The 16,627-nt window shown below is 38.6% G+C and overlaps 1 protein-coding gene across 2 annotated transcripts in view; it reads right to left on the bottom strand.

Moving 5' to 3' along the window:
* EMB1135 (RING/FYVE/PHD zinc finger superfamily protein) overlaps positions 1 to 16,627 on the bottom strand; it is a 57,276-nt gene that overhangs the window by 26,573 nt on the left and 14,076 nt on the right. For both annotated transcript variants that reach the window (XM_089146581.1, XM_089146580.1), the window contains exons 2-17: positions 16,138 to 16,200; positions 15,799 to 15,972; positions 15,540 to 15,670; positions 15,317 to 15,393; positions 13,269 to 13,450; positions 13,054 to 13,131; positions 11,372 to 11,504; positions 9,985 to 10,045; positions 9,812 to 9,893; positions 7,261 to 7,389; positions 7,000 to 7,143; positions 6,788 to 6,884; positions 6,573 to 6,704; positions 5,632 to 5,702; positions 5,371 to 5,543; positions 779 to 872 (exon numbers count right to left, since the gene is read on the bottom strand). In XM_089146581.1, coding sequence (XP_089002707.1) covers positions 779 to 872; positions 5,371 to 5,543; positions 5,632 to 5,702; positions 6,573 to 6,704; positions 6,788 to 6,884; positions 7,000 to 7,143; positions 7,261 to 7,389; positions 9,812 to 9,893; positions 9,985 to 10,045; positions 11,372 to 11,504; positions 13,054 to 13,131; positions 13,269 to 13,450; positions 15,317 to 15,393; positions 15,540 to 15,670; positions 15,799 to 15,972; positions 16,138 to 16,200 — 1,821 coding nt within the window. The remainder of the gene's footprint in view (positions 1 to 778; positions 873 to 5,370; positions 5,544 to 5,631; positions 5,703 to 6,572; positions 6,705 to 6,787; positions 6,885 to 6,999; positions 7,144 to 7,260; positions 7,390 to 9,811; positions 9,894 to 9,984; positions 10,046 to 11,371; positions 11,505 to 13,053; positions 13,132 to 13,268; positions 13,451 to 15,316; positions 15,394 to 15,539; positions 15,671 to 15,798; positions 15,973 to 16,137; positions 16,201 to 16,627) is intronic.

Here is a 16,627-nt window from a genome sequence, read left to right as displayed (position 1 = left end):
CTTCAGATAAGTTATATGGACGCCACGTTACAACAGGTTCAGCTGTAATAGATCAATGTTATAGTTCATTAGGTCAATTATTATTTTTACTACTATGATTATTTGTATCTCCAATATTAAGATCTAATATTGAGGATTCATCCTTAACCATGCAATCTTGATCATGTGATTGTGCCGGTTTACTTGTGTTGCATACCAATGAATGCCCTGAACCTAGTAGGTCAGATGGGGTGAGACATAACCAGCTAGAGTTATCTCGATTTAAGTATCCAAAAATGGTATATGAACATTAGGAACATTAGCAATAATTTCTTAGAACATTAGGTACCATAAGTGCAATTTACCCAAAAATTAATTGGACATGATGTAACTGAAACCAAAGCTGAAGTTAGAGCGACTCCTGAGGGGGCAAATAATGATTGAGCAATTGCTGTGGCCAAAGCCAAAGCACAAGCCATGACACAATTATAACTAATCAATGGTTTAAATGCACTTTAACTTCCTTTATCTTTCTGTTTTTTCATGCATAGTATAAGTTGGGGAGTCTTTTAGTTCTCTGTGAGATAATCTACTTACATGGATTAATCACAAAATATTATGGGACAGCAAAGAAGCCATTCGAAAGAGAATAAAACATCAACCAATTGAACGAAAGCATTACAGTACTTCATGACTAGGATGAAGCACTTACCATAGCTTCCCAAGCTTCACAAGGTTAAAGTGTTAAAATAAACCAAAGCCGGAGATAAGTTCAGACTGTGAGTCAAGTCAATTGTACCTGATCAATAATATCATCCAACGGATTGTTTGGAAGATCCAGTGAACGAATTATCTCCAAAATTCTTGATTTGCGCTCTACAGCTGCTTCATACCTAGTACCACACAAATAGAACAGCCAATACTTTACTTGGCAAATTAACCACCAAAAACAGCATGCCTTCCTAAATTGAACAGTGTTTGCTAGTAAGCTTCAATTTAAATGAGTTGAAAAGAAAAGGTCAATAAAAGAGGAGAGGGTTTGTAGAAAGGTAGAAATATGAATAGACACATCATGAACCCCCAAATCTCTAAGATGATTCAGACACATCTGATGCAACCATCTTTCCAAGCTACAAGTGTGCCAACTACATCATAAGATGGAAAGCTAAAATTGTCTATTTATCTATTGCTTATAATAGGGCAAAGTTTTGTACTAAAAAAATTTTGTTTAATTCCAACATAGATTAAATTCAATGAGCAGAAACACAAGCCTGGGTTTCATTAGGTATAATGTGGAGAAGGACATCATAAAACAAGAGAAGTGGTGGAGAAGAGGTTGGGTGTGCATCTTAGGTTCCTACTTAGAGAATTTGGGTAGAAAATGAAACCTAACGTCTAGGTTTTGGTACTGCTTTGCTTTCTTATTTGTGTTGGAAAATGACCTTTTTACCCCTCTCTGGTTTTGAGGATCACAATCACAGAAACAAATGCACTAACTGATGTAAACCCAGTTTTAGGGCTATGGGTAGTAGCGGAATATCCCTAAAATAAGGGCTGCCCAGGAATTCCAGCAAAGAGAAAGGTTATTCTAGAGGGCATCAGATGTTCCACAACTCTAAAAACCTTCGCTTAGATCTGAACTTTAACTAAAATCCCAAAAAAAAAAAAAAAAAAAAAAAAATTTGGGGGGGGGGGGGGGGGGGGGTGTGTTCGGCTAGGGTGGGAGAAAGGCTGAACTTGCTGTCCTGAATGCTCAGGCCTTGCTTTAATGATTCAGCAACTTAGGGGAAGGTCTGAATTGCAGTAGTTTAGGTTTTCATGAGTTCAAAAAATGTTGCAGAAAATTCAGAGGAAGACGATGAAGTGCAGGAAATTCTTGAGGCTAGGGAAACAGGCTTTAATTGGGGGAATAGCAGTAGGACTGATCTCTAAGGGGTGGTTCAATCCTAAGAGAAGCAGAAAAGGAGATTAAGGGGCTCAGGATAGGGAGTTGCAGGGACTGGAGTTCTAGGGCTGCCATGGGAAAGAAGAAGGGGTGGGGAGATTGGGTTGGGAAGGGGTGCTGTTAGGGAGGATTGTGGCTGCTGTTGTGTTGCGGCAGCAAGGGGGAGGGGATTACTAAGATGCGCAAGACGGGAGGGGCGGGGGGGCTGGAGTTGAAGGCCAAGGGATAGGGGGTGTCTGCATGGGCAAGGAAGAAGAGAGGGGAATGGGGCTGGGTATTTACTTACTTGATTGGAGCTTCCGTAGATGACTAATGGCTGCTGTGAATTGAGAATAGCTGCTGGTTTTAACCATAAAACTCTTCAAAATCTGCCGTGGCCCTCCCAAAGAGAACCACGACCCTATGTTCCACAAAGACTCTTAATTTTATTCAATCAAACTTAAGAATTACAAAGAAACAATAAGCTTATTTATGGTCCACTAAAAGACCTTAACTCAAACTGAGATTCCTTTATAGATTAGGATCACACCACATTATTCACAAATTAAAAGATCTAATGGTCCCTAATTGACACATGCTGAAATAAAACTCTAATTAACTTAAGTCATTAGTCCAGCACAATGTGCTAGTTAGAATTTAGCATGTGGCCATGTGCTAATAAAGTTTAAGGACTCTTATCCACAACTGGTCCAATTCAAACGCAGCTCAAACTAAGGAATAAAACCCAATTAGGACTCTAAGACTGAACTGGAATTAATTCCAGCAAGCAAAGAGGGCAGGAAATGCCCTAATTACCCCTACTACTTTACTAGGGGTTTCAGCCAGCTTATGAGGGTTTCCTGGAGCCATCCAGGGGCCCCCACTGAGGTTTACAGCCAGAGTGCCATTGTGTTTACATCACTGACAATTCACTCATGTGAAAGACAAGAAGGCTATGACACTATGTCACACTTGGGCATGCACAGGAGGAAGCATTCCAAGAGCATGCAATGAATGGAAAATGTCTAAATGACACTCAAGACCCAAAAGAAGACATCTAGCCAAGAGAATTCACACAAGATGCCTCCACACAAACAAATGTACTTCAGGTGCGTAGAACTGAAAAATATACAAGACGCCAAGACCTTACACTTAGCCTAAGACATAAAAATGCATGCTCACATTTTTACATTTTGAACATGTGTGCATGGAGTACCATTGGGTCAAAACTCAAGACAATTGTCTGTTTCATAAAATTATTTTTAAATTACCTTAAATAGTGTCGGTCAAGTGCAGATTGACCATTTGGGATTCTTGGCTGATCAACCATCAGGGTCAGAAGCTTGATGGCCGCCACCATCAGGTCTGTAGGTCGACTGTTAAGCAACCTCAGGTCACTAAGCCTCTAGCAGCTATATTTTAATGGCTAGTTGTGTGGGTCGATAGTCAAATTATACAGGTTGACCGTTAGATAAAAAAAATATGACTATTTTCTATTCATTGATTCATTGATATCCAAATCAATTCCCCAAAAAGGGTGAATCCAGTGCTGAAGGCTTCTTCACAAGCAATTCCCCCCCCCCCCCCCCCAGGTGCAGTTTTTCTATGCAGCCTTACCCTAACAAACTTTTGTGAAGAGGCTGTTTCCATGCCCTGACCTCAGGCTACATCTGTGGTCCACTGACCATTGCACCATGGCCCGCCCCTATCCAAATCAATTCCACATTTTGCCTATAAATAGAGATCCTAATGACACTCTTGAATCACAATTATCAAGACACTACTTAGCCTCTTAATTGCTAGTGTCTTTCAAGCCTTATCTCCCAAGAAATTTGAAGTCTTTTTGAGTTCAATCTCTCTCCCTCAAGGAGCTTGAGGAGAAGAACTCAAGCTACCCTTCCTCAAGGATCATCAGGAGTAAGAACTAAGAAGTCACGGAGACCATTGGTGCAATGCTCATTACTCATATCATTTAGAATCATGAACCACACTTGACAGGTAACACTTTCTATCATTCTTGTATTTTTTTAACCAAGTAGTTGTATATAGACTCTAGACTAGACTTAGAGTAAGGTACAAAGACTCTCTCATCCTTGAGAGATTGGATACTCTTGTCTAGAATCAAGATTGTGCAAAGGTTTTGTTGCCATGAACAAGATTGTAAAGGATGTTGCTTCCCCACCTATTGTATTGAAAGGGAATCACCAGTCGAATTCTCTATAAATTTAGAGAAGAGTGGACGTAGACTCAGTTGAGTTCAACCCCTATAAATCTTGTGTTGCCTTTGTCTTGTCTTTATTTCTTTTGATTAAAATTAAATTAGTTTAAAATTTTTTTGAAAGGCAATTTCTACTAGTTCAACCTATTCATGCCCCCCCCCTTTTTTCTAGGTTAATTTACAATTTGGAATGCATTTCTCCATGAAGATCTCAATTTTTTCACCAATGGTTATAGTTATTTTCTTTTTGCATAAAAAGTTCAACAGAACTTCTGTCTAGCAGAAACAGGAGAAAAGTCAGGATTTGTCGAAATTTGACAGCAAGAACTGCACCAAAACCATATTCTTGAATTGGTTCAATAAAAAAGAAAAGAAAAGAACTTCAGGAGCATTGTGTGAGGACATTTTTGCTAAGACTAAAATACAATTAGCTGTCTACCTGATAAGAAATGAATCAGAGCCGTGATGGAGATTTTAAGACGCATCTGTTTGAGTGGTACAAAAAGAATCAGAAATAACTGAATTGTAAGCAATCCACAAATAGGACCAAAATTGGGAGAGAGGGGGAGAGAGGGGGAGGAGGTGGAAATGGAACTCCATCGGTGTGCCATGATTTAAGACACGTGAGTTCTAATGAGCTTCAGCGCATCTGAACCAAATCTATGAGACGATCTAGTGAGCAAATGCCACATAGTGGTTGTGTAACTACTGTCTCAGCTAATCGACTACCAACAGTACTAACCATTATAAGCAATCCAAATGATCCAACAGTGACACTTGAAACACGGGCAGAAAACAGCTTTACAACCAATGACAAGTTGAAACCGTTTAGGTTGAAATCTAGATAATACCTAAAGCCGTGGACCAGATACCAAATATGGTCAGCACTGGGTTTTCCCAAGCATCTAGGATTACAGTTAAACAAATTAGTTCATATAATTGACCCACCAAATCATGGTTGTTCAGAAAGAAATTACACCCAAGAAAGAGAGGAAATGATAACATTCACTAAAATGCTTATTTTTTTCACAACTTCAGCTAAACATTTACCGATAGACAATGCTCATTTATTGGTAGAAACTTTACCAATGAGAGGGATAAAGAACCCTTTATAACATGGAACCCCTGAACATCTATCAAGTGCTGGTAATAACAGCAATTAGTGAAATTGCATTCCCAACCAGCCCCTACTTACCTGACTCAAAAAAATGGAGAACAAGAGATTATCAAACTAAAGAATGATAAGAACCTCTTCAGAACTTCAGCCATGTATACACGCCTTGCTTGAAGGTATTCATCTGTCTTTTCCTTGCATGAATGGCATGACCAATCATCTGGAACAAAATCAAGAAGAGGTGGCACTAAACATTCTGGATGGACAAGCTGGCCACAACAGGAACACCGGAGCAATTTCTTCCTTTCCTAAATTACACCATCATGCATACAAGGAATTAGCAGCTAAGCATGCAAGTTCTAAAGTAGTTTCTGTGTCTCAAAATTCAGAACCTACCTCTTCAGTATTGCAGATTTCACAAATTTGAAACTCATCATCAGACTCTGTAGATTCATGGTCAGACTCAGCTGTAATGTGTGAAAATGGTTTAGTGATAGCATAAGATATTCCTGTACCAGCAACACAAGATAATTTGATGTACAGGACCATTGAATTTGAAGCATGAATTAACATACAGAGAAATAATCAATGCAGCCCCATGTCAGAGCACTGATGGCCAACAAGCAGTCTACAAGAACTATCATTCATTACTGAGGATTACTATAAATAAACTAAAGAGATTGTTTGACATTTTTTTCCCCTGTTTTTCATTTCGTGCTTCAATTTTCTTTTTTTGGAGCAGGCCCTGTTTTTTGGAGGGGGATCGTTTACGAAAAACAGACCCGATCCTTCTCTAGTGTATGCACTACAGGATTGGGTTTAACTTTTTAATGCAACCAACTTCTTCCCTTTTCTGAAGATTAAGAAGTTTACTCATCCCAACCAAATAAAAAAGGTTCATTCATGAAATAAATGTACTGAGGGTGAAGTTTGGTGCAACTTTTAGGTTGCTCCACTATGAGCAAGTGGTTACAGGTTTGAGCCTCAAAACAACCACTCCATAGAAGCAGGGGTAAGTCTACATAGGCCCACTTCCACTGCAAATTCATGGGGTCATATTAGTCATACACATTAGTACATATTTTCAATTACCCCCACACACCCACACATGCACAACTGTGTTAACAGAAACAGTCAAAAAGAGACGTAAATAGGTATGAGCAAACACAGACAACAAAGAACTAAGAGTTTTGCATTATGAACATATATGAATAAATTCTGAGAAACACATGCCTACAACCAATCATAATCCAGAGTTCTGCATTATGAACATATATGAATAAATTCTGAGAAACACATGCCTACAAACAATCATAATCCAGTTCTAGTACACTAACTTTCAGATTCTTCGTCACTTTCAACATCACTTGGAGCTTTCATTTTTGCAACTTTTCTAACTCTTCCCTTAAATGAAACACCAGGAGTTGCTGAATGCCTTTTTCGTTGGAGCTCCTTAACACTTTCCTCTCCTACAAAAAGAATAAATAGAAAAACTGAATCCAGCAGTGAGGAATCTAATTAACAGATGATCCAACATGAAACCAATAAATACCAGGTGACTCAGGTTTTGGAGGCAAGGGGTAGTTTTCTTCAACAAATTTTAACAACAATTCCCGAGGACCAGACACAAAATCATCAAGTTCAAGGCCCTGTTTCACAGAAAATTAGGAGACAAGGAAATATGAGGTTACTAAACAATTCACTCAATACGTAAGCAGGAGAGCAGAACAAAGTCCAAAAAAAGCCAGAATAACAGATACATACATATTTTGTCACAGCTTCCTCAGTCCGTGCTTCACCAGTACTTTGAAGCCCAATAACCACACATTTATTTTCAGCCAATGCTTGCTTAGCCAGCTTTACAGCAGCAGGGACTTTGGCTGACATACACATGTGCCTAAAGAAACGCTACAATAGCACAAACAGCAAGTAACAAGGAAGAGAATAAAGACAAAGCATGAACAAAGCACCCACTTGTGTGAAAAGTCAAAAAATATAAATACATCAAACATAACAAATTTATACCTGATGACTGGCCCAGTATAAACGCCATAATTGACTACTGCTAGGCTTGTCATCAGAGAGGACTGCACTAGCTGACAACAACTCAATCCGCAGTTCTGCCCAAAATTCTGCTGCCTTTCTGTACATGTCCTGAGCAGCGGTAATGTTGTATCAGAACAAAATGGAGAGGAAGTTTGTCATCTTAGAAAGCAAAGGAAAAGCCAATGGTCTACATTATAAGAAGTACAGCACCAAAAATATTACCCCAACCAAACTAAGAGAGCATTGTCATTTTTAATGTTATTTACAAGTCTAATAGTCCCTTCTTTAAGCTAAAATATAACCTGTATCTTTTTTAAATAAAGAAAAGAAGAAAAAAAAGACGAAAAAAGATAGAACTGAAAACAGTCCACCTGAAGCCAGATACTCAGACAGAATAACAAGCCAAACCATTCCCAGCAATGACTTTGCCCTCAGTGGGACGGAGAAACTGCTAGGAACAAGCTACCAATATATTTAGAAACATCAGACCCAAAATTGTGGTCTGCATTTTGCAATAATCACTGTCACCATGGACTAAAATGACTTTAAGAGAAGTGCTAAAAAAAGACATGCATAGCTTAGGCCTTATATCTAGTATGGCCAAAACAGAATTGGCACGGTCACGTTCAATGGAGGCCTATAAATGCCTCAGTACGTAGAAGTGGTTTAATTCAAACCGAAGGAATTAGAAGAGCTAGGGGCAGGCTTAAGATGACTTTAAGAGAAGAGCTGAGAAAGAATATGCATAGCTTAGGTCTTATATCTAGTATGGCCTTAAACAGAGCTGATTGGAAGGAAAGAACCCATGTAGCCAAACCCATTTAGTTGGGACAAGGCTTGTTGTTGTTGTTGCTGTGAATGTCACCATGCAATAAGAAAGGAGGGGTAGGGGGAAAACTACCATCTAAGGAGGAACCAAATAAGCTTCCAAGTTTATTAGCTACAAAGTCAGCATCAGGGTTTCCTTCTCTAAAGCAGTACAACGTCTACCACTCAATGGATGCAAGGTACACTCGAAGGGCTGACCATTCTTACCATCCTTGACAACAAATCAAGGACCATCCCCACAAGAACCCAAAAAACAGCAACTGCACAGCATTCAGTCCAAACTCTTCTTAAACCAAGGTCTCCAACTCATACAACACCATTCACAAGTGCCAAAGAATTGTTGTAGGTGTGCTTTTTTTTTCTTTTTTTTTTTTTTTTTTTTTTTGCAGGGGTGGGGAAAGAGATTAGCACACATCTCAATACAATCCAGACAGCATGAAAATCTGCAACCTTGTTCTCCTGTAACCTACCTACATTTCTTGCCCCTCCCTCCTCAAACTCTACCTCAATTCTTTTCTGTTTGTATGTGTCTAAGAGACAAGATTTGGTAGAATGGGTAAAGAGAAAATAGAGGAGGAGGATTCCGTTTATAAATAGAAGTATAGGGAAGAGAGCACAAATAGAGCAAAGTCATTATCCATCATCTGTTACCATTGCTGTCTGTTTTACTAAAAGCATAAAACTGAAAGGAGAGTTCGAATTACATGCAAAGTTCAAGAAAGATAGTGCGAACAGAACAAGGTAATTTCCCAGAAAATAGAGGAGGGTTCTGTTTATAACCAAAAGTTTAGGGAAGAGAGCACAAATAGAGCAAAATCATTATCCATTATCTGCTACCATTGCTGTCTGTTTTACTAAAAGCATAAAACCGAAAGGAGAGTTCGAATTACATGCAAAGTTCAAGAAAGATAGTGCAAACAGAGCAAGGTAATTTCCCATCATCTGTAATCATTGCTATTTGTTTTAATGAAAGCATGAAACCAGTCTTCCCTTTTCTAGTGTTTACTACTGCTAGGGATGATTCTATCTCTCATTGGGGATTGTCACTGAATATTCAAATGTTCCGTACAATAGTTCAACCCACAATTAAGAGAAACAGCTATCTCCAGCAGCAGCTTGCGGGTGAAAATTCAAATGTTATCATACAGAAGTTGGTGGACCTCACTGAAAATTAAGAGAATGTAAAACACAGAAGTTCAATATATTCTGTCACTCGTCATCGACGTGGAAGAGAAGACAAGAAAACATGGGTTAGGTGTTGGTCTAGCTTGGCTCACAATATCTTCCATGGAATTACTGGTAATCTTTGTTGGCAAGCTGCTCTCTTACTGTGAGCAGTAGTCATCGAAATCTGAACCACAGTTTGGCTTATGAACTATAACCCGCAAAAAGAGGATGGCCATACTTATGGCCATTCATTTGCTGGTTTTGTTACATGGACCATTGCCATAGCAAACAGATATTTAAAGATCCATGTCTGAGAATATCCTTGAGAGGATATTTGGAAAAACCATCCCTTAAGGTATCACAGCCAAAAATTGGCAAAACGAAGGGTTGGAATCATAATTCCATCAAAATGGAGGTAACCACAGGCCACAGTGCAATCTCTTAAACAACTGCCCCATCCCCAACACCCCAACCAGCGCCCAAAAAAAAAAAAGGCGTACTTCACGCTCACGCTGCAGATTCCAAAGCCACATACCATCATTTCTGCTTCTAATGGAGCTTCAACATCTTCAAACTCAGCCCCTTTGTAGCTAAGTGTACGACAAACGTACATACCCCTGAAAGTTTAAAAAATAATAATAATAAGTTAATGAAATGCGTTTCAACCCAGACCATTTTACACGAGAATAGGATCCTAAACCTTCTAACCTTGCCTTCATGTCCATTGCAACAAGTTCTAGTGCTCCTACACCTCCTTTATCAAGAGCACCTGCAGATAATTATGAATGCACCAAAATCTTCATTTCAGTAATGCTTCAACGATTAAGAGGAATAATCAACCATCATGGTTAAAAAGAATGATAAACCCATGAAAAGGACTAGGTGGACTAAGATTAGCTGTGGAAAGGAAAGAAACACGTAAAGCATGTCAGCAGGTTATTATCCATGCTGAAGTAGTTGATTTGATCAACCAAACCAAGACATTGAATAGACAATAAGAAGCAAGCACATAAACTGCCAAGTGGCAGAAAAGAAAATAAAGCTTGAACAGTCAACAGGAAACAAGCTCAGGGACTGAAAACTGGCACATGAGAAATGAAAGAAGGAATTTATCAGCTCAAGTAACAACTAGCAAAATCTAAATAACTTCAAAATGCTAATTTTATATATGAACTGCCAACTGGGCATAGCTGCCACAGGTTACCTTTCCCAACATCCAAACAAGATATCAACTACATAGCCATGGACCTAAAACCAATGTGGTGTTAAATTGGAGATCCCATTGTCAATGACACCATTCCATGGCAACCTTAAGAAGGCAGATTGCCTTGTAATTCCAAGAAGTATGCCAGCAAGGAACAACTCAATACAATTGCATATTATTTATCAGCTCCACAAACCCTGTTACTGCAATTTCACTCCATCAAGGACCAGATCATTTAAATCACAAGAAATTTACTTCACTAATTGAAACTTGCATTCATGTTTTCTTTTTCATCTGTGACAGTAAGAAATAGGCCAGCCGACTGAGTGGACAAGGCAGGAGCTAGGCCGAGCCAAACAGTCATTAAAACCAGCCAGTCTTCCTGTGTATTTTCTATTAAATTCCACAATGAAAGCACAAAAGGAATGCTAATGATTTGGGCTTTAAGAAAGTTTTACGGTGACTTTGTAAAATTTTCCTCTTGTTCATTGATAGTGCAGCCCCCCCCCCTTTTTTAATTCCCTTTTAGGGTGCCATTTTTTTCCCTTGTCTTTAGTGTTTTTTTATTTTATTTTATTTTATTTTGGGGGGGGGGGGGTGCTGGTGCATGTCAGGTACCACTAACAGTACCAACTAGATATTTGCAAAACTGTCATGAATTATATTTATGCAAGCATACATTTATATCCGTAATTCTAACAGTATGAATGTGGATTTCCTACCAAGTATATTTTTCATCAGGCTCAATGCTTCCATTAAACAAAAATGAACACAAAAGAGGGCCGGCGGGGGGGACAACCCTCTTTTAATGACAATCACAGCAGCAACCAAATCAACCATATATCTGAATCAAGATCAGACAAAGGCAAGCATCATATAAGGAACACAAACCTAGAAAATCACGGAAAGTAACAAAAGAGGTTCCTGAACCCCATAGTCCAAGTCGGGCCATATAACCCATGTTGCGCGGTTCCGATGCACCAGTAGCAGAGCAATAAACAACTCGAGATTCAGGAAGCCGGGCCTGTTATGATGGAGTCAGAGATTATTCATCAAATCAAGTTCATTAAACTTTCAACACAGCACTATGACATCATAATGACAGACAATACACCAAAGCATACATCAAAGCATTTAGGAACGAAGGAAGTGCATGAGTGAGAACTAGAAAATTTGACATGCCACATTACAGAACGCCAATCAAGCCTTTAACCCGTCCTCCAAATACAATCAACTCCTAAGAAGATGCACTATCCAAAACTCTTAATATGAAAAAGATGAAACCCTGAGGGAAAGGAACTAATAATACTAATCTGAAGGATAACAAACAAAGCACGAGATGGTGTAAAAGAATTAAAACCCGTAGCAATTAATTGATGAGTCAAGCTGTTTTACAGTGTTGTATTGAAAAGCGCTGGCTATCTAAGGAGAACTCCTTAGGGGACACTGCTGGAAACTGGTTTTCAGTTCTTGCATCTCCCATATCTGGCTCAAGAGAAAAATCCATGGGTTGACTAAATTCAGAACCCCAGACCAAATTTGAAAGGCTATCTGCAAAGATGTCCACTCCAAGCTTTTTTTTGCTTCCACAAAAACTTCTTATAGATTCCCAAGGGAACAGGAATATAGTTGTTACTGGGGGGTTTAGATTTGTCTGTGCTATGTGCTCGCTCACAGCTGATGTATTCCCCCTCCCCCACCCTCTCCTCTCCTCTCCTTGTAACCCCCCCCCCCAGCTCTCTTTTTCTCTCCTTTGGGTAATATATTACTTATTACAAAAACAGGAAATAACTCTATTTGCTGATGTTTGGCCATCTTATGGAAGTCAATACTACTTAAAATCTAAAAAATTGAGGGTGCTGTACAAGGTCCAAAATCTCAGTTTTGAGGCAGGTTGCGGTCAGCCCTGAAACTGAGACGTGGCAGGTTTCAGCGTACTATCCAGACCAACTTGAAACCATGGTTTTGAAGCCAAAAAGTGAACTTTGCCCCTTTTTATGTTTTTTATATTTTTTTTAATTCCTTCACTTAAATATACTATTTATAATAAAACAAATACACCCCTTTCTGAACCTAATAAAACGGTTAACAAATCAAATTCCAACGGATTAAAAGAATAAAAAACCTCCAAGTTAGGGAACAATTATTTGATTATTTGATGGGTGAAATTTCAAAATTAAAATGCTGAGATTTTTCACAAATCTAATATTCAATAAACCTTAATATGAAAAAGAATGCTAAAACCCCAGGCAGGAAACATCTTGTAATTTATTTTTTAAAAGTTATTTCCATTTAGAAAGATTTTAAAAGCATGTGTACCCACTAAATAAGGTCTAACTGGAATGGAACTCCTTTGGTGTAACTCAAATTTGAGCAATCTTGCATCAAACTGATACAACAATGATTAATGTCTCTAACGTTACGAAACTGTATCATTACCACACAAAAAAATGTTACGAAACTGTATACTTCAAATAAAATTTTCCAAACTACACGAAATGCAAATGACACAAGTGAACAAAAACAGGAGACGGAATGATGTGCATAGCACGGCTTACAGTCAAAACACCAACCTGGATTTCAAGAACTGCTTCACCTGTTCGAGTTGCTTGCCCACCAGCCTCAGGTATTAGATTTTTGGCTTTGTGACACTGGAATATAGGCATTGAACCTAACATATTAGCATAGAAAGTTCGAAAAATATACAGATTTAGCAAAGCAACACAAGGATAAGAGTAAGAGATGGTCACAAATTACTAGCAACCAAATCATAAGATGCATCAAGTACCTCATCAAACACCAGAAGACCATCATATTCGGGCCCACACCACTGCACAAGCTGCTGTAAACGGGAACGACCTTTCTCAGATGATGCTATAAGGCTGCTATATGTTGAGAAAATGACCCCCTCCCTCACACCAATAGACTTTGAGTCAAGCTTAGAATAAGGGAGCTTATTCAAAGCATGCACTGCATGTGATGAAGATATATAATGAAGATTAGGAGAGAAAGGAAGTACATAATTCAAATTTAACGAACTATAGTTGCAGTCCTTTAATTGCAGGCAGCTTTGAATGGGTCAACAACTTCAAACACAGGCTGATTCCATTGCCAAAACACGAGCTTGGACTTGAAACACCAAAACCCAACAGCTTTCTTGGTTTAAACACAAAGGAAACAGCAGCAATCAGGACTGTAAACACTAGCAACTCAATAATCTGGAGTTTAAACACCAGAGTACACTCTCTCACAAAGGAAGGGAGAAGCCAAGCTTGCAACCAGCAATTTCAATGATCAAATTTGTGTTAGGTAATAGATCCTACGGCACCTCATTGAAGGGCTCAAAATTAGACTCCTACTCCGGAAAGGAAATGCCTAATCCAATCCTTAACCTATTAGGTAGCTTAAATGAACTAGGAAAATAAAAAGATTCAAAATAAAGTCCTAATAACATTTTACCATTCAGTCATGTGCTAGTCACCTGTTAACATAAATTCAACCACATAGAACCAATTCAATTGACCCAAAAAGGATGATATAAATTATATAAATAATCGATTTCCATACTCAACCTAAGTAGACACACACAAGCACATGAGATAGAAGTAGCCGAATTGGTGGTGAACCTGCATGACCATCCCCAGACTGTGCTAAACACAAGATCCTTGAGTGCACAGGGTACAGCCTTTTAGTAACCAGATTCCTTAATTGGTCTACCACCTCAATAAGTAAGATACTTAGTCTACACCCTTAACTACTGGCTTACAATATTTTAATTCCTCTTCTACTAAGAGCCTGAGACCCACCAATCTTTTGCAAGCGCTCATGAACATGGTAGAAGATCTCGTTCTCGAGCGAGATCTCGCTACCATGAAAAACCGAGATCTCGACCATCTCGACGAGATTTCGGTCGAGATATGCCATTTTTCGGGCATCAACTCGATAGCCCATCTCGGTGGGTTTTAGGGTCCCATAGGTATTTAGCCTATTTAAGGTCTTTTGAACACACTAGTGGCATTGGATTTGTGAAACCGAAATGCTGTAGGATTAGAGAATGCAAGGTTATATAACATGTAATAAAAAACCATAAAGGCATATAAATGAAAAGCAAGTGTATCAAATACATCAAATAACTTAAATGTCATCAAGATTCCATCCATCTGATCATCAAGATTCCATCCATCTGAGTATTACAATCGTTAGAAGTTCTATATTAGTCATCAATGCATAAGTTCATAAGACAAGTAGAGAATGATTGAACTCCTTTGATGTTGTAGATGTGCTAAGAGTAGTTGCAAGTGAAAATTTGGCTGAAATCTGCAAAAAAAAGGGCAAAAATTGAGAGTTCGAAAGAGATATGGGGCGAGATCTGGGGCGAGATATGGCGAAATATCCCATTACGCAGATCTCAATCTCAATCTCGTCGCGGTTTATGAAAAAACCGAGATATCTCGCGAGATCTCCCACCATGCTCATGAGTATCTATAAGAGTGAGTCCATGACTAAAAGAGAGAGATGAGAGGACTAATGAGTTCTAGAACTGTCCATTAGTTATATCCCAGGAGCATTAAGAGAATTGGAGAAATCCTGAATGGGACTCTAATTCAAATGAAATCTATTAACAGTAATAAATCATCAAAGAGGGCCAGACCTGCTACCAGAAGTTGACATTTAGGAATGTATTTGACCTCATCAGCACCCAAATCAGTTAGTCAATACTGTTTCTAATAATAGAGCTCAAATCTAGTTGAATAAACTAGAACATTTCCTAATTTTTCAAGCAAAGCACATGCACAGTTAGACATGATTACATATTTAGATATTTTAAATCTGTACCTTCAACACAATGCGCACCAACATCATCCAAGTCTCTGCGTGCATCAAACTTCAGATCCGAACCAACAGATACCCACCTGTTAAGATCATTGCAAAACCAAGAAGGCTTCAAAAGCTATGAATGGAATTCCTGAACATCAAGCCTCTCAAGAGTCAAGACACAGGCAGGAAATCAAAAGCAAAGTTAAGTGGGAAAGGAAAAAAAATTACAAGGGAGACTTACAATGCCTTTCTCCTTCCATGATGCCAATTCTCCCATATCAATCCTGCAATTGTTCGACCTTTACCTACACCAGCTCCATCGCCTATAAAGAACCCAGCCCTAGCACCAGTCTCAAGGTGTTGGAGGTGCCTCTGTCATACAAAAAGGAACAACACTATCAGTCCCCCCCCCCCAACCCATCTTTTTCTGGGGGGGTTGGGATTAAGATAAGATCAGAAATTAACTATGATGTTAAGATATAAAGGGAGGTGAGGAAAACCTGACAAGCATAGACTATTGTCTCAATCTGCAAGCAAGATAATGCCTTTGACTTCAACAGATCGTCCTTGATCATCAGATCGTATGTAGGCTCGGGAGGCTGCACTGCTGACAAGGAAGATGTCTCCACGATAGGATCTGGGTGGGGAGGACCAATGGATAGTTTGGGAGGGTGCTAAAGGACAGAGTCACAATGAGAATCAGGGTTATCTGAAAGACTAAGTTCTCACACACTACTAGACTTCAGCTTAGTACCCATGAGAGACCACTAAAAGCATGTAAAGAAAAATGAGAAGTCATAGAACCATAAAATAAAATATGCAAGAGCCTAAATACTTACATAGTCAGTAAATGTGTCTACCATTCCACCCTCATCTTCCTCTCGCTCCACATCTATGGCTACCTAAAAGTGTTCATAGATAAAGAGCCAAAATAATTAAAAATAGGGCCACAAGCAAGATTTAGGGATTAGAAAACTATTTGCTCAGCAATTGATTTAAGAGATTGAAAATTTTAGTGCATAAAAAAGGTGCGCATAAACAAATGATCAAAAAAATTCTTGGAAAACTAATTAACAATTTACTAATTACTATTATATGTTATCATCATCTTCACTGCTACAAGCCTTCAAAATTTTAAAATTTCAAGAGAAATTTAACAATAAAAAGATAAAAATGTATAGATGATGCAAAACTTCCAGTTTGTTCAGTCACGGAAACTCTTATAATTTCCATCAATCAGAATGGGAAAAATTAGGAAGAATAATAGTACACATCAGTTTCTCTTGCATCTAAGGGAAAAAATTAAAAGAGGAGATCTATAGTCAAAAT

The sequence above is a fragment of the Hakea prostrata genome, chromosome 2, assembly GCF_041222555.1.
Source record: "Hakea prostrata isolate BN-2017 chromosome 2, UWA_Hpros_2, whole genome shotgun sequence".
NCBI lineage: Eukaryota > Viridiplantae > Streptophyta > Magnoliopsida > Proteales > Proteaceae > Hakea > Hakea prostrata.
This window is presented reverse-complemented; position numbering and strand designations above follow the sequence as displayed.